This window comes from Sus scrofa, chromosome 3 (genome assembly GCF_054392235.1).
Source record: "Sus scrofa isolate SSC_HxYL_T2T_F1_AM1 chromosome 3, Sscrofa_HxYL_maternal_Yorkshire_Landrace_v2.0, whole genome shotgun sequence".
NCBI lineage: Eukaryota > Metazoa > Chordata > Mammalia > Artiodactyla > Suidae > Sus > Sus scrofa.
In genome coordinates this window covers 24602238-24627300 of record NC_139385.1, presented here as the reverse complement: position 1 = coordinate 24627300, position 25063 = coordinate 24602238, and the positions used below count along the sequence as shown (strand labels likewise).

At 44.9% G+C, this 25063-nt stretch overlaps 1 protein-coding gene across 1 annotated transcript; it reads left to right on the top strand.

Annotated features, from left to right (window-relative positions):
- The first annotated feature begins 1023 nt into the window (after positions 1 to 1023).
- LOC110259186 (transformation/transcription domain-associated protein-like) lies at positions 1024 to 25063 on the top strand. The gene is given in 12 exon segments (XM_085020099.1): positions 1024 to 1215; positions 1344 to 1481; positions 2446 to 2558; positions 2972 to 3107; positions 6819 to 6858; positions 6861 to 7003; positions 12008 to 12203; positions 12827 to 13092; positions 13774 to 13874; positions 21977 to 22178; positions 23331 to 23495; positions 24917 to 25063. Coding segments are annotated over 12 exon segments (1839 nt in total).

Genomic DNA, 25063 nt, shown 5'->3' with positions numbered 1-25063 from the left:
AAAAAAAAAAAAAATCAAACACCTCTGTGGAGTTCATGTGCCCCTTTGTGCTTCCCGTTTCCAGCTCTTGTCGCATTCGTGGGGGGTTCTGGCCCAGTCCTGTAGCCTCCCATCACCTCTCCTCCTGTCCACTGTCAGTTGCAGAGACTGAACTTGGGTGGGTCTCCACTTGTTCTTCAGCATGAGCCCTCTTGGCGGATAGCTTAGCTCATAGGAGTGTGCGTCTGCTCTTTGCTCCACGTGTTGGAGGCAGCCTCTGCTTTGCAGGCCCCTGTGCGCCTTTGAGGCACTTTGCGCATCAGCTTTGTGTTGGTGCGTCTCCCCCGCGAGGGGTCAGTAGGCTGAGACATACTCTCTGGGGTTGAGACGTGGAGGCCCGTCACTGCCGAGCCCTCTCCTCGACTGCACGCAGCTCTCAGCACACCGGGGCATTCTCCTGCGCAGAAGCCGTCTGTCACTTGCATGAGCTTTCTTCAAGTCTTTGGATGCGGGCCAAGTGCGGGGCAGCCGTGCCTCCTGAGCAGGGGCGTGAGAGGCACCCAGGGGCAGGATTTCTGGCCTGCCGGTGCCTGGCTTCACCAGTCTTTTTCTCTGTAGATGGAAGCTCTGCTCAGCACCTTCATCCAGCTCTGCCACATCTCCACCACGCTGGCCGAAAAGACGTGGGTGCAGCTTTTTCCCAGGTTGTGGAAAATTCTGTCTGACAGACAGCAGCATGTGAGTGTCTTTTTTAAATCCTCTTTTGAAAAATAGAATTTTAGCTTTCAATACGTGTCTGTGAAAGGGCGTCGTGATTCCGTGTAAAGGCTGCAGAAACCACCCTTATCAGAGAGTGAATGATCAGAAGTGTTTCGATGCCTTGTGAGGGAGTCAGGACTCGCTGACGTTTGACCAGAGACCCTGGCTAACACGCTCCTTGGCTTCAGGCTCGGGCGGGCGAGATCAGCCCCTTCCTGTGCAGCGGCAGCCACCAGGTGCAGCGGGACTGCCAGCCCAAGTGCGCTCAACTGCTTCGTGGAAGCCATGTCCAAGTGCATCCACCCCATCCCCATCCGGCCCTGCATCCTCAAGTACCTGGGGAAGACCCACAACCTCTGGTTCTGCTCCACCTTGATGCTCGAGCACCAGGCTTTTGAAAAAGGTCTGAGTCTGCAGATTAAGCCGAAGCAAACCTCGGAATTTTATGACCAGGAGAGCATAACGCCCCCTCAGCAGGTGAGGCTCCCCTTTCCTGCTAGTTACCTCTTCCCTGCTGGTGACATCGTCACAGCTTCCATAAATTAAATTACGGCACCATGAAGTTGCTCTGTGGTCATGGGCCCTCAGAACCCATGTGTTTTCAGGAGATTCTGAATTCCCTTGCTGAACTCTACTCTTTGTTACAAGAGGAAGACATGTGGGCGGGCTTGTGGCAGAAGCGCGGCAAGTATTCAGAGATGGTGACAGCCATCGCCTACAAGCAGCACGGGTTCTTTGAGCAGGTAGCGCTTTGGGCGTGTGTCTGGGTCACCTGGTTAGTGAAAAGCCAATAGGAGGGTTCTTCATTATCACGTCCTCAAGTTAGTCCATGTTTACAGAAGTTCAGGAGTTCCCTTTGTGGCTCAGCAGAAATGAATCTGACTAGTAATGAGGATACAGGTTCGATCCCTGGTCTTGCTCTGTGGGTTAAGGATCTGGCATTGCTGTGAGCTGTGGTGTAGGTCACAGATGCTGCTCTGATCTGGCGTTGCTGTGGTTGTGGTGTAGGCTGGCAGCTACAGCTCCTATTCCACCCCTTGCCTGGGAACCTCCATATGCCATGGGTACAGCCCTAAAAAAGCAAAAAAAAAAAAAAAAAAAAAAAAGTAAAATGAAGAAGTTCAAAGTTTTAATCTGAAGCATTTATTTATCCTACACATAAGGCTCTTGCATTGAAGTCTCAATTTAAGAGAGATATAGCTATGACGTGAGTGTCTTTAAAGCTCAGTCCTGAGTCCTTACCTGCTGGTTGCTCATGTGGATGTTTTTTAGCTGCATTTGTTGGTCCTCTTGGAAATGGTAGGTGGATTGTGATTAGTTTGGAAATTTTAATCCTCATGCTTGTCCGCTCACTGTGGTGTGGTCACTGTTAGAGGTTTGGTCACAGCCCTATGTAGGACACTGAGCCACGGAAGCTCCGGAAGCACAGGCGTGGCTGTGGCCCTGCTCTCAGCACTGAAGGCTGGCAATGTGCACCGGGCTGTGGGTGGTCTCCCACTCCTCCGCTCTGGGTGGGGGTAGGGGTCAGGCACCCTCCTCTCCACACTCTGTGTGCTGGGAGGGGACACCCATGTGTGTCAGATGATCTTGGAGAAGAGCTCAAGATGCTCCTGGGTCTGTGACCCCACTTGTCCTAAATAATTGAACAATGATCCTGCAAAAGTTTCTAGTTAAACAGCAGTTTGAAAGCATTCTTAACATTTTTAGGCTCAAGAATCGTATGAAAAGGCAATGGATAAAGCCAAAAAAGAACATAAGAGAAGTAACCCATCCCCTGCTATTTTCCCAGAATACCAGCTTTGGGAGGATCACTGGATTTGGTGAGCTGAATGGTGATACGTTCAGGAATCAGCTAAGGGAACCAATGCAGTCTCTGAAATGTTCTCATAATGGGTGTCTTTAACAGGGGCCTTTGCTACTGTTATGGCCCATAAAGAAAGGCACAGACAGAAATCTGCAGACAGCTGTGGAGTCTTGGGTAATTGAGAGTCTGATAGAGACAATAAATGATTGCTGGGTCTCCATCAGCTCCCGTGCTTAGGTCCCGTGCTTAGTCCCCACTTGGGAGGGGCTGGGGGCAGTTCCTTGGTGGGCTTGTTGTTCACTGGCCTGGAGCACCACTGAAGCCCACCCTTCTCTGGAGTGGAAGTAAATGACTTAAAATCCTGCCCCCTGCCCTTTCAGAATCTGTGGTATGGTCACTGAGCTTTGGCCCCAAATCCCTTGTCTTTAGGTGCTCCAAGGAGTTGAACCAGTGGTAAGCCTTGACAGAGTACGGCCAGTCCAAGGGCCACATCAACCCTTACCTCGTCCTGGAGTGTGCTTGGTGGGTGTCCAACTGGACAGCCATGAAGGAGGCACTGGTATAGGTGAGACGCCCTCCTGCCTCCCCTGGTGACTGGGCCATGCTCAGGCTGCAGTCTCCGTAGCCGCGGGGGCCCTTTCGTCAAAGCCGTGCATCTCCAGAGACTTCCCTTCACTGACCACAAGCCAGCCACTTTGGCAGATGGAAGGTAGCTCTCAGGAGGCAAGAGTTGTTTTGTTTTGGTCATCCCTAATGTCCTTCCCTGAATTCAGTGAAATTATAACTTAAGTCTTAGTGCATCATTCAGTTACAGTAAGAATATCAGCTGTGGAGACCTTGGCTTCTGGGAGAAAAAAAATTAATAATGTCTGGAGGAATGCAGACATGAGAGGCAGTTTTGGAGGTGGTTGGGGAAGCGCTGCAAGCATAGGAACAGCCCAGGGCCTGGACGGTAGCTGATGTCACTAAGTTTGTTGCATGAAGACGGTATACTATTTACTTAAAACACAGCTTGTGTTACAGAAGTGATGATAATACGGCATAAGTGAAGTTGAGTCATCCACTTGGTTGAGCTCCACAATTTCAGAAATTAAACTCCATCCAGAGGAGTTCTCAGAGTAGGAGAGTGGGCACCGAGGTACAGTGCCTGCTTCCCTGGGAAGCCTCTGTCAGGGGCTTTGGAAACTCTGTAACGGACGTGCGGCTCTGTTGTCTGTACCCCGCACACAGCAGAGCATCCTCACCACCCTGGACCCTCGGGGCACAGTCGGTCCTGTTGCTCTTGGTTATTTCCTGCATCTCTGCCCTTCTGTCATTTTCTCCCTTGGCCCCTTTTCTTTGCTACTGCTCTTCAGTTTTTGACCTTTTTTGTGTGGTGTCCACATGACGGGGTTTAGGGATTTACACCATTGTCTTCTCACCTTCTCACCTCCTCCCCTTTACCCAGTAAGAGGTTTATTTACAGTCGTACCAGTGATCTTCCTCTTTTTCTTAAAGTGGAGACTCAAAAGCACATTGAGATTGGACTTCCCATTGTGGCTCAGTGGTTAACAAATCCGACTAAGAACCATGAGGTTGTGGGTTTGATCCCTGGCCTTGCTCAGTGAGTTAAGGATCTGGCGTTACTGTGAGCTGTGGTGTAGGTTGCAGAAGCGGCTTGGATCCTGCATTGTTGTGGTTCTGGCATAGGCTTGGCAGCTACAGCTCCAATTAGACCCCTAGCCTGGGAATCTCCATATGCTGCAGGTGCAGCCCTAGAAAAAGGCAAAAAGACCAAAAAAAAAAAAAAAAAAAACCACATTGCGATTATAGGCTACTTTCTTTAAAATGTTCAACCTGAAGTTTTTTTGTTTTTTCACCCCAGCTCACTATTTTTATTATTTTATTTTATTTTATTTTCCCACTGTACAGCAAGGGGATCAAGTTATCCTTACATGTATACATTTTTCCCCCACCCTTTGTTCTGTTGCAACATGAGTATCTAGACATAGTTCTCAATGTTACTCAGCAGGATCTCCTTGTAAATCTATTCTGGTCAACCTGAAGCTTTAACTTGTATTGTGGCTCCCAGGCTTATTTCATCACTGCCACTTTTTAAACAAAATGCAAAAGATGGCAGAACTGAAATAGTCATTAGCCATTAACTCCCGAGTGGTTATAGAGCCCAGGGTCTGGGCTTTGAGGTTGGGATCTGGGGACGGCTCGTCTGATGCGGGGAGTCTGGGTTACTCAGAAATAACCCATCCCTTACATAGAAACAAAAACAAATACTTTGCTGATAGGTTGCATTTACAGTTCATCTTTCTTTATTCTGAAAAAGGTTTTGCTTTATTTAAGTGTATAAATATTTATAGTTCACACTAGCATTTTCTTTTTTCTCCTTTCTAGGTTTTCCCTCAGTTGGATATATGCAGTATCATACTGTCCATAGGTCTGACACATCAATTTCTTCTTTTACAAAGTCTTGATTATTTTCCCCCATTTTTTTTCCTTTTTTTTTTTTTTTTTTTTTTTTTTGCTTTTTAGGTTCTCACCTGTGGCATATGGAAGTTCCCAGGCTTGGGGTCCAGTCAGCTATAGCTGCCAGCCTACACCACAGTAATGTGGGATCCGAGGAAATAAGCCACATCCTCATGGATACTGGTCTGGTTCATCACCACTGAGCCACAATGGGAACTCCCAATTTTCCCCAGAATTGTAAGGCACTTACTGATGAGACAAAAAAAGAGAGAAGCTGGAGTTCCCGTCGTGGCGCAGTGGTTAACGAATCCGACTAGGAACCATAGTGCTAAATTATTTACTCATTTATCAGTATTGAAAATTTTTTTTTAATTTTTTAAAAATGATTTTTATTTTTTCCATTATAGTTGGTTTACAGTTGAAACATTTTTTTAAAATAAAGTTACTTTTTTTTTTTTTTCTTTTTTATAGCCGCACCCATGGCCTGTGGAAGTTCTGAGCCAGGGATTGAATCTGAGCCATAGCTTCAACCTACAGTGGAGTTGAAGCAATGCCAGATCCTTTAACCCACTGGGGGGGCCAGGCCAGGAATCGAACCTGTGACTCTGCCACAGAGAGACCCCAGCCATAGCAGCAGATTTTTAACCCACTGTATCACAGTGGAAATTCCAACTTAATTTTGTTTTTTTCTTTGTGTTGTGATTGTAGAGCTGGTTACAGTAGTACTTTTCTTGGTTTGATTTAATAAATGGGATAATTTTTTTCAGTGGAGGGAAAATTAGAAGAGATACCTTTGTTCTTAGTATTACAGAGGATGGGTTTATGATTGACAAAAAGCACATCTTAAGTAGTGTTTAAGTCCAGAAAACATGAGATTTTAGGTGTCATTTTGGAGAATCATGCGAGAAGCAGCCGTGTCCTCAGATTTGCCTTCCTGAAGTCCTTCATCATGGGATTCCTGAGATCAGGAGGGCCTGTGAAGGTGAATGTGCTCTGAAGGTCAGATGTCAGAAGGCAGGGAAAGGTGTCACCTTGGTATGAGACAGCACTGGTATCTCTAAGGCCACTCTCACATTGTCGGGACAGAGAGCAGAACGGCATTTGTAAAGTATGCTGTAAAAGACTGATGAGTTCTGAAGCTGTCTCCACGAGGTGGGGAGTGCACCAGAGCCCCCACCTGGCCCTGAGCTGCACCTGCAGGGGAGGGCATAGGGCCCAGGGGAGGAGGCATGCCGGCTCTGAGCTCCCTAGTAGAACAGATCACCTGAAGGGAGCTGGGGGCATTTTATAGTAGATGAGAAAGTGCAGCTTGTAAATGACAGTAAAGGTTCTGACTGTTCACGCAGATGCTCTTATAAACCTGAATCGCTGCCTTCTGCTTCCTTACGTGGAGCAAGTGAGATGGATTTCCCAGCATAGCAATGTGAATTGGAAAAAACTCAAAATTACACTGATATTTATCAGAGTGGAGATAGACACATACTTAATACCTGGAAAATTCAGTGGCTGACTTTGTAGGTTGTTGAGTTTGTCTGTCTTAACAGTGTCGATCTGTTTCCTCCTTTTTGGGACTCTCCGTGAACTTAAAACAAGGGCCCTGTGGCATGCTTTTGTAACTAGAGAGCTCGGCTGCTCACTGGTATTTGGGAAAGGAGAGTATCTGGAAAAAATCTAAATGCCTGACTTCTCAAGAGAAAAGAAGTGTCTGTGTATATAGCTTGATTCCTGTTCACTGCTTTCCTAGCAACGAGATTTGACTCTTGGCCCTGTGAGGAAGTTTCCCCATCACCTCCTGTGCCATGTTCTTCACCTCCAGGTAGAAGTAAACTGTCCAAAGGAGATGGCTTGGAAGGTCAATATGGATACCTTGCCACCTGCCACTCCGAGGAGCAGCAGCTCAGCTTCATTGAGCGCCTGGTGGAAATGGCCAGCAGCCTGACCATCTGTGAGTGGCAGCGGCTGCCCCATGTGGTGTCGCATGTGCACATGCCCCTTCTCCAGGTGGGTGCAGAGTGCCTGGGCCCCTCTCAGCAGAGCCCCCGGTCCAGGCTTGGGGCCCCATGCCCAGTGGGATGAGGGGGGACTCCTACCACTTGCCCTTCCCATATAACCTCACCCTCAGTGGAGCAAAGGCCAGCGTTTGAATGGAAGGGCCGAAAGGCTGCTTCCCACTCTTGCTGCTTCCAGGGGGTTCAAATGACAGTAGGAAGCCTCAGGGGTGATTCTGGGGCTTGTCATTTTTGCTCCCAGCATATTCTTTAAGACCCACTGTACCACCTCCAGTGTGAGGCCCCAGTTCAGTTCAAAAGTCTCTCCTCCTCTGAGACTCAGCCCTGCAGCTGGCTTCTCTGTGTGTCATCTTCACTATTGCTGACAGCTTCCACTGCAAGACATCATTCAGTGGCTTGAATCTCTGGGTCTCTTCCCTGCACACGCTCTCCCCTCTATAGAACGGACTTCTTCCCATCCCCCCAGCTCCTGTGTCCATGTGCACTGCACACACACAGCAGGGGCGGTGCCAGCTTTTGTCCTCTTCTGTCTGGTACCTGGCACGGAGTGGCTCCTGATGTTACTGAATGAGTAAAACTCTAGGCTGATGTGAAATCAGTAGTTCAGAGTGGTCCTACTTTTTGTTCCTCTGAAAAGAGTAGTTTTAAGACTTAAACTGGAATGTTGATTTTGATTGTACAGTTTTTTATAGGTTTTTTAAATTACGTAGTTGCTTATTAATATACTTTATCTTGTTGTGTTTGAACCACAAGTCATTGAAGCAGTCATTTACTTTGTTATGATAGATATTATGCTTCCTTTTTGTGTCTGTTATTTTTGGCTTTTTCTTAAGGTGTGCATTAAGGTTATGTTATTTTGCAGATATAGAACATCTCTAATCTAGATTTTTAAAATATTCTAAAGCTTTTTTATTTAAAGTGGGTGTTTTCCTTCATATTCTCTGAAAGTGCAAAACTAGGTTGCATGTTGTAACTCTTAGGAACAAAGTCATTGCATGAACGTGGGAAGAGGTGTCAGTGCAAGAAATATTGTGACTGATGGACTCTTATGAATGATTAAGTATTACGAATACCAGTTGTGAGCAAGTAGAAATTATAGTGTAGTAATGTATTCAAAGCATAGCGTAGAAAATGCAGTATTTAAGACAACTCTGATTGAGGTATTTTGGAAATGAAATTAAAGGTAATTTTATTTCTTTTCTACTACTTTGGTCATGGTAGATACTCAGTAAATTTTGGCTGAGTAGCTTGATGATAACGGCTGGCTCATTTAGAGGGATGGTTTCCTCCTCCCAGGAGCACTGTCAGCCAGTAGCTGAAAATCTTAGACAACACAGACTTATAAATGTGAAAATTATGCCTAATTTTTTTTTTTTTGGTCTTTTTGCCTTTTCTATGACCGCTCTCGCGGCATGTGGATGTTCCCAGGCTAGGGATCTAATCGGAGCTATAGCCGCCAGCCTATGCCAGAGCCACAGCAATGCAGGATCCAGGCTGTGTCTACAACCTACACCACAGCTCAGGGCAACACCGGATCCTTAACCCACTGAGCGAGGCCAGGGATTGAACCCGAAACCTCATGGTTCCCCGTCAGATTCATTAACCACTGTGCCATGAGGGGAACTCCAAATGATGCCTAATTTTAAAAGATACTATTGTATTTTATTAAGTTTTAAAATACGTATTTTGAACCAAAGATTGTGGTTTGTCCCCCCTGCTCCTCCAACCACCACCCAAAAAAAGATCAGTGATGGGAAAACTCTTGGTGCTTTTCCTCAGTGACATTCCCATCTTACTGATTCTGACTTGGAGCTTTGATAGAAATACTAGATGGTCAGTCCATCCCTTTGATGCACTGAAAACATGAATACTGGGTTACTGGATCAAGTACTATTGTAGAAGAAACACAGAATCCGAGTCCCATTGTAGAGCATGAGCCTGACTTGACTGTCAGGTTGTTGCGGTGGGTTGTCCAGGGTAGCAGAGGAAGGGATTCTGAAGTCCAACTCCTTCATAATCACCGTGGGCACATAGAGAAAATAGTCAGTGCCAACTTTGCAGAGCTCTGAAAATGAAGGACTTGCAGCATCCAGGGAGCATTGAAGAAAAACAGCTGTATTTCAGTAAGAATGGCGAGCTTCATGGCATTTAATTGTCCTGTTCCTCTTAGCCGTCTCCCCAGCTCATGCATGAGCCTGGAAAACCCACAGCTTCCAACCATAGTGGCTGAACACCGGCAGCCCAAAGAACTGGCACTGTTTGACCAGCAGTGCAGTTCCTTGAAAAGCCCTATTCACAGGGTTTGTCCCTATTTGACCTGACTCAGGTCACTCAGTAAAGAAAGCTGTACCTGAGGATATTTGTCCAAAAATAATGATAATAATAACCATGATTGGCAGCTGTTTAATATCACAGCTGCCTGATGCAGCAACACCAGTCGGGGCATAAAAGAGGCAGACCTGTAAAGGGACGATGAGAGAGCAAGATGTCCATGGGGAACTCAGTAAAACTCTAGCATCTTCCCCGGCATCTCAAAGGCCACATGTATCCTGTGCCCACACTTAGGAAAGACTTGCGGAGATCCTAGGCTTTCACCTCTGGCTGTTCTTGAGGCTCTGTACAAGCACCAAGTGAAGGCTAAGGCAGCACTGAAAAGTGCCTGGCTGAGTGTCAGGGACCTGCTGCAGCAGCCCACGGAGCCTTATTGTTCAGGTCTTTAAGGAAGTCTCTGTCTGGTCACTAGCTGACTACAAAGCTAACTCAGCAGAGACGGTCATGGTCACATTCTACAGGTATAACAGATTGGATAAAAGTGGATAAAGAAAGTCACTAAGCCAGTAGCAACAACCAGGAAAACCCTCAATGACCCTAGAGAGGAAGGGTCTGAATTCCAGCGCTGCCATATGCTATAACAGCTAAAATGTTCACTTTTCAGCAAACCACTGTGAGATTTAAAAAGAAACATGAAAATACGGTCCATGCACAGGAGAGAAAAGCAGTCCATAGAGACTCTTCTTGGGGGAGTCCACATGTTGTTCTTAGTAGACAGAAACTTTAAATCAGCTGTGGTACATACATTGACAGAACTAAAGGAAACCATGTGTAAAGAATTAAAGTCTGAGATTGTTTCACCAAATAGAGGATACTGCTAAAAAAACCTTTTTTTATGGAATTGAGTTTAAAACTGTAACTAAAGGAAACCATATGTAAAGAATTAAAGGATTAAAAAGAAAGAATTAAAGGAAAGTCTGAGAATGATAGCTCACCAAATAAAAGATGTCACTAATTTTTTTTTTTTTAGGGCCACACCCGCAGCACATGGAGGTTCCTATGCTAGGGGTCTAATCTGAGCTACATCTGCCAGCCTATGCCACAGCCACAGCAGCACCAGATCCGAGCCACAACTGTGACCTACACCACAGCTCACGGCAATGCCAGATCCTTAACCCACTGAGCAAAGCCAGGGATCGAACCCACAACCTCATGGTTCCTACTTGGATTCGTTTCTGCTGTGCCACGATGGGAACTCTCTAGTTTTTTTTTTTTAAGGAATAGAGATCAAAGCTGTAATAACTGAAATTAAAAATTCACTAGAGAGGCTCACTAGCAGAGTAGGTATGGGAAAGAATCGGTGTACTTGAAGATGGATCATTTGACCTTCTCCAGTCTGAGAAACAGGAACTAAAAGCAAAGAAGAAAAATTAAGAGCCTCCAAGACCTGTGGGACACCACCAGTCATACCAAAATATTCACAATGGGAGTCCCAGGAGGAGTGAGAAAAGTGGCAGAAGAAATATTGGAAAAAGTATTGTCTAACCTATAAGCACATGACAAAATGCCCAACACCATTAGTTGTTAGGAAATGCAAATCATAACCGCAGTGAGAAGGCTGCTCCAAACCCACTAGCACAGCTAGAATGAAAACAACAGTAACAAGTGCTGGTGAGGATATGGAGGAAAAGGGAACCTATCTCATACATTGCTTATAGGATTATAAAACAGTGCTGGCTCTTTGGAAACAGTCTGGCAGTTCTCAAAATATTAAACATGGAATTAACTATAGGCTCAGCAATTTGACTGCTAGGTATAAATCTAGGGAGAAATTAAAACATTTTCTCAAGTTACCACAAAAACTTGTCCACAAATGTCTACACCATTAATAGTCATGGTGGAAATACTCCAAATGACCATCGGTTGATAAACAAGTAAATTAAAATGGTATATTCATGCAATGGAATATTACTCACCAATAAAAAGGAAATGAAATACCAATATGTGTTAAAGCATGGATACACCTTGAAAATAGGCTAAGTGAAGAAGCCAAGCGAATTCCCGTTGTGGCTCAGTGGGTTAAGAACCCGTCTAGATTCATGAGGATGTGGGTTCGATTCCTGGCCTTGGCTCAGTGGGTTAAGGATCCAGTGTTGTGGGCTGGATGTAGGTCGCAGACATGGCTCAGGTCCTGCATTGCTGTGGATGTGTTGTAGGCCAGCAGCTGCAGCTCTGATTCCACCCCTAGCCTGGGAACCTCCCTATGTTGAGGGTGCAGCCGTGAAAAGCAAAAACAACCAGAAAACACTGTTCTGAGCTGGGTACTGTGACCCTGGGGTTCAGGGTTGGTGGAAGGAAAACTTGAGGGCAGGGGGACCAGGCAGTTGTGGTCTTAGATGCCGGTAGACAAAGAGCCACACTTTGCTGGTGGCAAAGGGAATAGAAAGAAGATGGGGGGGTGGCATGTACCCCGTCTTTCCCCCCATCCCCAGTTCAACAGCAGCCACAGAGCTGAGGTGTTAAGATTGGGGGCGGAGGGGATTGAATGAGCAGCATCTGGGCGTGGACTGAGTTCAGTGTGGCATCTGGGTCAGTCTGGGCTCCCTTCAGTCATGGAAACCATGAGAGCCTCACCGCAACCAGATGCCTGATGCCGCCATTTATTTTCCTCCATCGATCGTTAACATGCTGTTCATCTCGGGAACCTCTTCTGCCGGTCCCTTAGGCAGCCCAGCAAATCATTGAGCTTCAGGAAGCTTCTCAGTTCAATGCAGGCTTGCAGCCCACCAACCTGGGGAGGAACAACAGCCTTCACAACATGAAGACGGTGGTGAAGACCTGGCGGAACAGGCTGCCCATCGTGTCGGATGACTTGTCCCACTGGAGCAGCGTCTTCATGTGGCGGCAGCATCATTGCCAGGGTAAACCTGCCTGGTCCAGCATGCATTCATCATGTAATTTTCCAGACACCCCACTGTTCTGGTTTCATGTCTTGGTTGTGTGTTTTTTTTTTTTTCTTTTACCAGATTTTCCATTTTTTGGCAGGTATGGTAGTTGGTGGTTGGTATGATGAGGGTAAAGATGAAGGTGGTAAAAGATGGGAAGCGTTTCCCGCTCCCTGTTCCCTTGTTCCAGCTGAACAGACTTGCTGCTGGACGCTGCCTGCTGCACCAGGGGCGCAGGCCCCTGGGATCAGAGCTCTGGGTTGTAGCTCCTTTGTTTTGAAGCCCCTGAGGAAGAGCTGCTTTCAGGTGGCAACGGATAGCCTTTCCCAGTTTCCCTGGTCACCTCTGCTCATCCCTCAACCTGCCCAGCATGTTTGTGCAGAGCAGCCTTCATGGTTTAGTTAACCAAGCTGGTGACACTCAGCTTCTTAGATCTTGCTCTTGATACAGAATACGAGGAGAAATAGTGAGGGCGTATCACAGAGGTGCCCATTTTCATAAGCCATATGTGTTTGGTTTTTATTTTCTCTTGCCGCCTCATTGTGGAACACTTTGAAAATGTTCAGCAGACACTGATAACATACCTCCTTGCTCCCTAGCTATTGCAACTGCACATGAAAACAGTTCTCAGCATGATCCAAGTTCGAATAATGCTATGCTTGGGGTTCACACATCGGTGTCAGCAATCATCCAGTACAGGAAAATTGCCCGAAAACAGGGACTGGTCAATGTAGCTCTGGATATATTAAGTCATATTCACACGATCCCCATGGTGCCCATCGTGGACTGCTTCCAGAAGATTCGACAGCAAGTCAAGTGCTACCTCCAGCTGGTGGGTGTCATGGGGAAGAATGAGTGTATGCAGGTAGGGGGAGCAGAGCCAGGGCCTGTCCAGGCTCAGGAGGTCTGGGGGAGGGAGGGCCCTCCAGAAACACCTGGCTCAGACAACAGGGTGGTGGGGGTGCTGGCACTTCACAAACACAGCCTTGGTCTTGGGAGATAGTCCTGCCAGAACAAGAAAGGGGTGGGAAGCCTCTTGAGTATTTGCATGACATTTGATGGTCACTCTTTTGCTAGTATATACTTGGTTAATGTAGTTAAAGGAAGGAAATTAAAAATTGGAAAACCCTGAGGGTGTGGGGTTAGGTTCTGGCTGTGCTCAGAGGAATGCTAATGAAAACAGTGAACCTGAGGAGATACGTAAAGCTTTGGAGAAAAATACTACGATTTTAAGTGCAGAACTGAATGTGGCATTTCATGGTTCAATTTGAATACTGCTTCACATTAAGCAAACTTTCATGGTAGGAAAATTGGTTGTCAGTTTAAAGTATATTTGTCAGAGTTCCCTCATGACTCAGTGGCTTAAGACTCTGGTATTGTCACTGCTATGGCTCTGGTTACTCTGTGATGAGGGTTCATATCTGGCTCAGGAACTTCCACCTTCCCTGGGCACAGCCAAAATGAAAGGACCTTTAGGACTGACTTGTCTAGGTCAATGTTTTAATGAAGTTTGTATTAAGAATTTTTTTTCTGTTTTTATAAACAGGGCCTTGAAGTTATTGAATCTACAAACTTAAAATACTTCACAAAAGAGATGACAGCCGAATTTTATGCACTGAAGGGAATGTTCTTGGCTCAAATCAACAAGTATGTATGTTACAGAGGTGGAGGGTACGAGAAGACTCATCCGAGTATTGAAGGGGTTCGTTGTAACTTGAAGCCCGTGTGAAGGTCAAGCTAAAACTGATAGGACTTGGTGGCAGTTGTCAGGGATGTATTTCAGACCTTGTACGTCTAGGAGGATAGGAACTTGGACCTCAGTTACAAGCCGCTTCATGTGTGTCGTACCTGAAAAGCTTTTTAAACTGAGCTGCTTGAACACAGACCTGCTGATAACATGGATTCATTGCCCTGTCCTTAGCTTGACGTTTAAAACAGAGTTGACTGCTTTTATAGAGATGATTCTTGTTTTAGAGCAGGGGTCAGTCAACTGGAAAACAGTGTAGCGGGTCCTCAAAAAACTAAATAAAAAACTATTTGGGGTTCCTGTCTTGACGCAGCAGAAATGAATCCGACTAGGAACCATGAGGTTGTGTGTTTGATCCCTGGCCTCACTCAGTGTGTTAGGGATCCGGCGTTGCCATGAGCTGTGGTGTAGGTCACAGATACAGCTTAGATCTAGCGTTGCTGTGGCTCTGGCGTAGGCCAGCAGCTATAGCTCAGATTGGACCCCTAGCCTGGAAACCTCCATTGCTGTGGGTGCAGCCCTAAAAAAACAAGACAAGAAAAAAAAAAAAAAAAACTAAATAAAGAATTATCATATGACTCAGTAGTTCTGCTCCTAAGTATTTACCCCAAAGAAGTGAAAACAGGGGGAGTTCCCATTATGGCTCAGTGGTAACAAACCCAGCTAGTATCCATGAGGATGCGGGTTCCATCCCTGGCCTCACTCAGTGGGTTAAGGATCTGGTGTTGGGGTACGCTGTGGTGTAGGTCGCAGATGCGGCTCAGATACTGCTATTGCTGTGGCTGTGGCGTAGGCCGGCGGCTGCCATTCCAATTAGACCCCTAGTCTAGGAACCTCCATGTATCATGGGCATGGCCCTAAAAAGCAAAAAAAAAAAAAAAAAAAAAAAAAGAAGCAGCAGAAAACAGGAACTCAGGCAGGTAGTTATTCATGACTATTCACAGCAGCACTGTTATATTAGTCAGAATAGCACAACAGCATGAATGAATTAGTACAGAAAATGTGGTGTATAACACAATGGGATATTACTCAGAGTAAAAGGGAAGGAAGTGTTGACCTGTAGACCAGAGGGAAGAACTTCAGAAATACTGTGCCAAGTAAAAGAATCTGGACACAAAGAAATCACATAATGTGTGATTCCATCATTAGGAAAGGTGCAGAGTGGGTAAATCCACAGAGACAGAAAGCAGGCTGGTGGTCACCAGGGGCTGGAGGTTTTGGGGATGGAGAGAGACTGGTTAAGGGTTAGGGCTTTTCTTGGGGTGAGAAAGATATTTTGGGCCTAAAATGAGGTGTTGCAAAAGAATTTCCTTTTTCTCATTTTGCCTTTTCTAGGGCCGCTTCCTGCGGCAAATGGAGGTTCCCAGGCTAGGGATTTAACCGGAGCTGCAGATGCCAGCCTATGCCAGAGCCACAGCAACACAGGATCCAAGCTGCCTCTGCGACCTACACCACAGCTCCTGGCAATGCCGGATCCTTAACCCACTGAGTGAGGCCAGGGATTGAACCCACAACCTCATGGTTCCCAGTCAGATTTGTTAACCACTGTGCCATGATAGCAACTCCAAATTGCACAATATTTGCTTTGTTTGTTTTTTGTTTTTTTAATTATTTTTATAATTATTAATTAATTTATTTATTTATTTTTTACTCAAAAGAATTTATCGCATCTGTAGTTGTATAATGATCTTAACAATCTGATTTCACAGGATTTCCATCCCACAGCCCAGGCACATCCCCCCACCCCCAAACTGTCTCCACCGGAGACCATAAGTTTTTCAATGTCTGTGAGTCAGCATCTGTTCTGCAAAGAAGTTCTGTCTGTCCTTTTTTTCAGATTCCACATGTCAGTGAAAGCATTTGATGTTGGTGTCTCATTGTATGTCTGACTTCACTTAGCATGATAGCTTCTAGGTCCATCCATGTTGCAAAAAATGCTGGTATTTTGTTCTTTTTAATGGCTGAGTAATATTCCATTGTGTATATGTACCACATCTTCTGGATCCACTCCTCTGTCAGTGGACATTTAGGTTGTTTCCATGTCTTGGCTATTGTAAATAGTGCTGCAATGAACCTTGGAGTACATGTGTCTTTGTGACTCATAGTTTTCTGTGGATAGATGCCCAGGAGTGGAATTGCTAGATCAAATGGTATTTGTATTTCTAGCTTTCTGAGGAATCTCCATACTGCTTTCCACAGTGGTTGCACCTATTGACAATCCCACCAACAGTGTACTAGTGTTCCTTTTTCTCCACACCCTCTCCAGCACTTCTTGTTTGTAGACATTTCGATGATGGCCATTCTGGCTGGTGTAAGGTGGTACCTCATAGAGGTTTTGATTGGCATCTCTCTAATGATGAGTGACGCTGAACATCTTTTCATGTGTTACTTGGCCATCTGTATGTCTTCTTTGGAGAATTGTCTGTTTAGATCTTCTGCCCATTTTTGGATGGGCTTGTTTGTTTTTTGGGTATGGAAGTGCAGACGTTGCTTATAAATTTTGGAGATGAATCCCTTGTCAGTGGATTCAGTTGCAAAGATGTTCTCCCATTCTGTGGGTTGTCTTTTTGTGTTGTTTAGGGTTTCCTTTGCTGTGCAGAAACTTTGAAGTTTGATTAGGTCCCATTTGTTTATTTTTCTTTCTATTGTCAAAACTCTGATAGGTAGATCTGAGAAGATGTTGCTGTCATTTATGTCAGAGAGTGTTTGGCCTATGTTTTCCTCTAAGAGTTTGATAGTGTCTGGTCTTATATCTAGGTCTTCAATCCATATGGAGTTTATTTTTGTGTGTGGTGTTAGGGAGTGTTCTAATTTCATTCTTTTGCATGTGGCTGTCCAGTTTTCCCAGCACCACTTACTGAACAAGCTGTCCTTTCTCCATTGTATATTCTTGCCTCCTTTGTCAGAAATGAGTTGGCTGTAGGTGTGTGGGTTGAATTCTGGGCTTTTTGATCCTGTGCCACTGATCTAATTTGTCTTTGCGCCAATACAATGCAGTTTTGATGACTGTAGCTTTGTAGTATAGTCTGAAGTTGGGGAGCCTGATTCCTCCAGCTCCATTTTTCTTTTTCAGGATGTCTTTGGCTATTCTGGGTCTCTTGTGCTTCCAAACAAACTTTAAAATATTTTGTTTGAGTTCTGTGAAAATTGTCCTTGGTAATTTGATAGGGATTGCATTGAATCTGTAGATTGCCTTAAGTAGTATAGTCATTTTGATAATATGAACTCTTCCAACCCACGAGCATGGTATATCTTTCCATCTCTTTGTGTCGTCTTTGATTTCTTTCATCAATGGCTTGTACTTTTCAGAGTATAGGTCTTTTGTCTCTTTAGGTAGGTTTCCTCCTAGGTATTTTATTCTTTTGGATGCGATGGTAAACGGGATTGCTTCCCTAATTTCCTTTCCTGCTTTTTCATTGTTAGTATATAGAAACGCTGTCAATTTCTGTGTATTGATTTTGTATCCTGTGACTGCCAAAATCGTGGATGAGCTCTAACAGTTTTCTGGTAGAGTCTTTAAGATTCTCTAGGTATAGTATCATGGCATCTGCAAATAGTGATGGTTTGACTTCTTCCTTTCCAATTTGGATTCCTTTTATTTCTTTTACTTCTCTGATTGACGTGGCTAGGACTTCCAGAACTATGTTGAAGAGGAGTGGTGAGAGTGGACATCCTTGTTTTGTTCCTGATCTCAGTGGGAATTCTTTCAGCTTTTCACCACTGACAATGATGCTCACTGTGGGTTTGTCATATGTGGCCTTTATCATGTTGAGGTAGGTTCCCATTATGCCCACTTTCTGAAGGGTTTTTATCAGAAATGGGTGTTGGATTTTGTCAAAGGCTTTTTCTGCATCTATTGAGAGGATCATATGGTTTTTATTCTTCAGTTTGTTAATGTGGTGTATCACACTGATGGATTTGTGGCTATTGAAGAACCCTTGCATCCCTGGGATAAATCCCACTGATCATGGTGTACAATCCTTTTAATGTATTATTGGATGTGGTTTGCTAGTGTTTTGTTGAGGATTTTTGCATCGATGTTCATCAGTGAAATTGGCCTGTAGTTTTCTTTTATTGTGGAATCTTTGTCTGGTTTTGGTGTCAGGGTGATGTTGGCCTCATAGAATGAGTTTGGGAGTACCCCTTCCTCTGCAATTTTTTGAAATAGTTCAGAAGGAGAGGTGTTAGCTCTTCTCTAAATGTTTGATAGAATTCACCTGTGAAGCCCTCTGGTCCTGGACTTTTGTTTGTTGGAAGTTATTTAATCACAGTTTCAATTTCAGTTCTTGTGATGGGTCCATTCATCTTTTCTATTTCCTCTTGGTTGAGTCTTGGAAGATTGTACTTTTCTAAGAATTTGTCCATTTCTTCTAGGTTTTCCATTTTATTGGTATATAATTGCATATAGTAGTCTCTTATGATCCTTTGTATTTCTGTGATGTCCATTGTTACTTCTCCTTTTTCATTTCCAATTTTATTGATTTGAGTCCTCTCCCTTTTTTTGCTTGATAAGTCTGGCTAGGGCTTTATCAATTTTGTTGATCTTTTCAAAAAACCAGCTTTTCGTTTCATTGATCTTTTCTATGGTTTTCTTTGTTTCTGTTTCATTGATTTCTCCTCTTATCTTTATGATTTCTTTCCTTCTACTAACTTTAGGTCTTGTCTGTTCTTCTCACTTCAGCTGCTTTAAATGTAAAGTTAGCTTGTTTCTTTGCACTTTTTCTTGTTTCCTGAGGTGGGCTTGTATTGCTATAAACTTTCCTCTTAGAACAGCTTTGGCTGCATCCCATAGGTTTTGGAGTGTCGTATCTTTGTTGTCATTTGCTGCTAGGTTTTTTTTTTACTTTAATCTTTGATTTCTTCAGTGATCCATTGGTTGTTTAGTAGCATGTTGTTGAGTCTCCACGTGTTTGTGTTTTTTGCAGTTTTTTTCTTGTTGTTGATTTCCAGTTGTATAGCGTTGTGGTCGGGAAAGATTTTTGATATGATTTCAGTTTTCTTAAAATTACTGAGGTTGGATTTGTAGCCCAGGATATGATCAATCTTAGAGAATGTTCCATGTGCACTTGAGAAGAATGTGTATTCTGTTGCTTTTGGATGGAATGTCCTATAAATATCTATTAAGTCCATCTGGTTTAATGCATCATTCAGGGCCTGTGTTTTCTTCTTGATTTTCTGTCTGGATGATCTGTCCATTGTTGTAAGTGGAGTGTTAAAGTCCCCCATTCTGATTGTGTTATTGTCAGTTTCTCCTTTTAAGGTTGTTAGCAGTTGCCTTATATATTGTGGTGAACCTGAGTTGGGTGCATAGATATTTATAATTGTTATAGCATCTTCTTGGATTGATCCTTTGATCATTATGTAATGTCCTTCTTTGTCCCTTAAAATATTCTTCATTTTAAGGTCTATTTTGTCTGATATGAGTATTGCTACTCCAGCGTTCTTTTGATCCCCGTTTGCATGAAATATTTTCTTCCATCCTCTCCCTTTCAATTTGTATGTGTCCCTAGAAGTGAAGTGGGTCTCTTGAAGACAGCATATAAATGGGTCTTGTTTTTTTTTGTTTTTTGGGTTTTTTTTTTTTTTGTCTTTTTTCTATTTCTTTGGGCCACCACTGCGCCATGACGGGAACTCCGGGTCTTGTTTTTGTATCCATTCAGCCAGTCTATGTCTTTTGACTGGGGTGTTTATTCCATTCACATTCAAGGTAATTATTGATATATATGTTCTTATTGCCATTTTATTAATTACTTTGGATTTGTTTTTGCAGCTCTTTTTTCTTCCCTTCTTCTCTTGTTCATTTCTGCCTATAGAAGTTTTTTTAGTGTTTGTTGTAAGGCTGGTTTAGTGGTGCTGAATTCTCTCAGCTTTTGCTTGTCTGTGAAGGTTTTGATGTCTCCTTCAAATCTGAACGAGGGCCTTGCTGGGTAGAGTATTCTTGGTTGGAGGTTTTTTCCTTTCATCATGTTAAGTATATCATGCCACTCCCTTCTGGCCTGCAGAGTTTGTGTTGAAAAATCTGCCTATAGCCTTATTGGGGTTCCCTTGTATGTTATTTGTTTCTTTTCCCTAGCTGCTTTCAAGATTTTCTCTTTGTCTTTATTTTTGGTCAGTTTGATTAGTATGTGTCTTGGGCTGTTCCTCTTTGGGTTTATTTTACATGGTACTCGTTGTGCTTCCTGGATTTGAGTGAGTGGTTCCTTTCCCATGTTAGGGAAGTTTTCGGCTATTATCTATTGGAATATTTTTTCTGTCCCCTTCTCTCTCTCTTCTCCTTCTGGCACCCCTATAATACGGATGTTGGTGTGTTTCACGTTGTCCCAGAGTTCTCTGAGACTCTCTTCATTTGTTTTCAATCTTTTTTCTCTTTTCTGTTCTGCATCCTTAATTTCCACTAATCTGTTTTCCACCTCACTTATTCGTTCTTCTGCCTCCTGTATTCTGCTGTTAGCTGCTTCTAGTGAATTTTTTATTTCAGTTATTCTATTTTGCATCTCTTCTTGCTTAAGTTTTAGATCTTGTATCTCTTTGCTCAGTGTGTCCTGTAAGTTATCCATCTTTGCCTCCAGTTTATTTCCAATGTCTTGCATCATCTTAGCATCAACAGTCTAAAGTCTTTTTCCTGGAGGCTGAGAATCTCCTCATGGCTTAGCTGTTTTTCTGGGTTTTTTTCTTTCTCCCTCATCTGAGTTATAGTCCTCTGTCTTTTCATTTTTATAGGTTTGGTGTGGTGACCTTCTTACAGAGAATAGAGTTGTAGCCTCTCTTACTTCTGATGTCTGCCCCCCTTTGGCTGAAGTTAGTATGGGGGCTTGCTGTAAGCTTCCTGATGGGAGGGGCTGATGCCTGTTCCCTGGTAGGAGGTGCCCATTCTAATCCCTCTGGTGGGTGGGGCTTAGTCTCTGGATGGGATTAGAGGCAGCTGGGAGCCTGAGGGGTCTTAAGTAGCCTGTTTACTGAGGGGTGGGGCTGTGAGCCCACCTGGGTTGCCCTGGGGCTTCTCAGCAGATCGCTGATGGGTGGGGCCAGATTTCCCAAAGTGGCCACCTCCAGAGAAAGGCACTGCTGCTGAATATTCCTGAGAGCTTTGCTTTCAATGTCCTTCACTCACAACAAGCCACGTTCACCCCTGTTTTCCCAGGATGTCCTCCAAGAACTGTATTCAGGTTTGACCCAGATTCCCTTGGAGACTTTGCTTTGCCCTGGGACTCAGTGCACGTGAAAGTCTGTGCCTTTTAAGAATGGGGTCTCTGTTTCCCCCAGTCCCATGGAGCTCCTGTGCACAAGCCTCACTGGCCTTCAATGCCAGATGCTCTGGGGCTCTTTCTCCCTGTGCCAGATCCCCACATGTGAGAGTTTTATGTGTGGCTCAGAACTCTCACTCCTGTAGGTGAGTCCCTGTGAACCAGTTAGTTTCCAGTCTGTGGAGCTTCCCACCCAGGAGGTATGTGGTTGTTTATAACACAAAATCACCCCTCCTACCTCTTGATGTGGCCTCCTCTTTTTCTTCTGGAGTAGAGTATTTTTTTTTAGGTTTCCAGTCCATTTTGGTGAAGAGTGCTCAGTCTTTAGTTGTGAATTTTGTTATTTTTAGGAGAGAAGTTGAGCTCCAGTCCTTCTATTCCACCATCTTAATCCTCTCCCTGCACAATATTTTGAATGTACTAGATGCCTTGGGATTATTCACTTTAAAATGCTTAGGAGTTCCCATTGTGGCACAGTGAAAACAGACCTGACTAATATCCATGAAGATGTGAGTTCAATCCTTGGCTTTTCTCAGTGGTCCTGAGATTTGGCATTGCTGAGAGCTGTGGTGTAGGCTGCAGATGTGGCTCAGATCCCACATTGCTGTGGCTGTGGTGTAGGCTGGCAGCTGCAGTTCCGATTGGACCCCTAGTTCTTCCATTTGCCCTAGGGGAAGAAAAAAAAAGTTTACAATGCTTAGTTACATGTTACGGGATGTTCGCCCAAAATGGTTTGGTTTGGTTTTGTGTCCTCGCAGGTCTGAGGAAGCAAACAAAGCCTTTTCTGCAGCTGTGCAGATGCATGATATGCTGGTGAAAGCTTGGGCCATTTGGGGCGACTACCTGGAGAACATCTTTGTGAAGGAGTGGCAGCTGCATCTTGGGGTGTCTGCCATTACCTGTTACCTGCATGCATGCTGGCATCAGAATGAGAGCAAATCAAGAAAATACTTGGCCAAGGTGAGACTGAAGGCATCGACTTTGACAAGAGATCATGGAAAGGCCTTGAGCTTGGACAAACATCCAGTTGCTTGCTGATTTGTGCTGGGCGTAGGCCTTCGCCTCCTGCCTCACGTCTCAGTTCCTTCCCTCGTCAAAGCAGTGTACTTCCACTTTATAGCTTAAAAATTGAGGACTGTACATATTTGGGGGTCAAAGGACTTTAAAAGCAGCAAAACTGAGCCTGGAGTCTAGGTCTGAGTCCAGTGTTCTCTGTGGTTCCCACAGAGATTCCTGCAAACCAATGAGGGGTCTGCAGGATACGTACCTGCTCAAGACCTGTTAGATTCCAGTCTCTCACCTACAGGGACCGTGCACAGTCCCAGAGCCTGTCAACTCTCAGTCATGGGTCCCTGAATCCCAAGGTTTCTGCACACACTGCAGGATGAGGCCACAGTCACTGGCATTCTCATCCTGGTGCCCCAGTGTTGAGCAGGCACAGGCCGGGTGGACATGTGCCCAGTGGGTCAGAGCTGGAGCCCGGGGGGCATCCTCCTAGGTGTGGACCCCCTCGTCCCTCGTGGAAACATGTAAATGCAAGCCAGAATCGATGATTGCAGGAAACAGAAATACATTGTTCTGCTGTTCTGTTTTGTCCATTAAAGTGTAGGATGCTTAGAATTCCTTGATGTAACATCAAAATTTAGATTGAACCTCAGCACCTGGTAGTTAAAGCTGACAAACCAACTGTGGTGACACAGAAGGACTACATCAGTACTTGACTCCAGGTTTGTGGACTTGGAGAGGGGATTGTTGCGGACGTGTGTGGATGCCGGGCTGCCAGCGTGTGGCTGCATTATCCTAGGGCAGAGTTCACCAGAGAGTCTAGCCAAAGTCGGGATGTTCACTGAGGACGTATGTGTGATGACGTAGCAGGCTGCAGGCCCTGGGGTCGCACTGGCCACCTCCAGCAGGCCAGTTGCATCAGTTAAAGCTAAATCTCCATTTAAGATGAAAACTACATTGAAGTTGGCGATATTGTTGAGCCTCTCATGTAGATATTTTCCTACAACGCTGGTGAAGCTACTCTGTGGTATCCAGTATTGGGGAAAAGTCACTTAAATAGAGACTCAGAATTTTCATTCAACTCTAGGATTTTCCCATTTATTTTAGGTGCTCTGGTTTTTGAGTTTTGATGATGACAAAAATACCTTGGCTGATGCTGTGGACAAGTACTATATCAGGGTACCGCCCATCCAGTGGCTGGCCTGGATCCCACAGCTGCTCACCTGTCTGGTTGGCTCTGAGGGAAAGCTGCTTTTGAACCTCATTAGCCAGGTAGGAAGACGTCTTGTCTTTGGTCACAAAAACTCTTCATTTCACATCTTTTTCTCCAAAGGAAAATACTCCTGCTCGAAGTTCTGGAACTAGATGGGAAGATACATGCAATTAGCTGTCACCTGATACAAAGCACAATTAAACGTGGGTGAAGATTGAGTCAGGGTTGGAGTAAAATAATCTGCTAGAGCATGACAGTATTAAAATGGTACTCTCTTTCCTTGCACGTGTTGCCACATAAGATACAAATAGAATAAACACTCTCTTAGAATGTAAGCTCGCTAGTGAACCTGCAGTTACAGTGAAGGTGTATCTGATGGATCCTTCCTGGCTGATTTCCCATCCTGTGCTTGGAACTCTTCAGAGCTTCCCTTCAGAATAAAACTCACCCATAATTGTGGTGCCTGTTGCCCTTTGTAGGCTTGTTCAGCTGCTGCTGTTGGAGGCTGAAAGTTGCATGCACTTGGGGCGGGCCTGGGGAGTTGGGCAGACCGGGGCCTCAGGGTCCTGTTGAGGTTTCCAGGACAATTACTTTAGGATGGCTCCAGATGGGCCTCTCCCTGTGCAAAGACTGGGATGTAGAGGAAGGGCCTGAACAGTAGGAATTTGGACATTGGGACTGCATACCTTTCACTGTGCTGCTCTTTATAAACTCACAGTCCTAGAACATCTCACACACGAGTTGCAGCATCACCAAGTATCTGGGAAAACGCCGCTTGCCCATCATCTGTCTGTGTTGCTGTGCCCAGGGTGGTCGTACTCTCTCCTCGAGAGTTCACAGCTGTGTTGCTAAGCACTGGCATCTCACTTGGAGTTTGATCTGTCAAGTTGCAGGTTCTGTCTGTTTGGTTCTGTCTTTCATGGAACCAATATCTCCTAGCGTGTGTTAGCCGCCACCCAGCAGCTGAGCCAGGGAACACCTGTTCAGCCCTTCGGAAGGAGTCCTGTACCCAATTTGATAAAACTGATGTTTCGTTCCTTAAAGAGAAAATTTTCAGCCTCCTCCCTCCTGCAGTCGTGCAGAATGAAGTTACTTGTTCATGAGCCGAGTTGTGAGTTAAGTTAGAATCAGCTTACAGTTCTGGTGATGAACACTGGTGGCATTTTGTGCTTTCCTGTCCTTTGCATGAGTGAGATGCAGGGACTTGAGCGTTTTATCATCCTCAGATGAACGGAATCAAATGCAAGTCTGGTTTCTCTGTCATAAGTAGTCCTGGGGGAGAACTGCTGAAACACCATGTTGTCTTCCTTGGATCTTTTAAAGCCAAACTAGATGTTTGACTGGCTGTTTGATGCATGTGTATGAGGTCAGTGGTGCAGGCCAGGTGCCCACTCATGGTGACGGGAGCTATTTCAATACAAATTGTCTTCATCCCGAAGCACGTGGCAAGCTGTGCTCATTACTCCGTGTCTCTGAGCAGGTGGGATGCGTGTATCCCAAAGCCATCTACTTTCCCATCCGGACCCTGTACCTGACCCTAAAGATAGAGCAGCGGGAGCGCTACAAGAGTGGTCCCCACCACCGCAGTCACGTGCCAGCATGTGGGCCAGGCTTGTTTAGCCTCTGA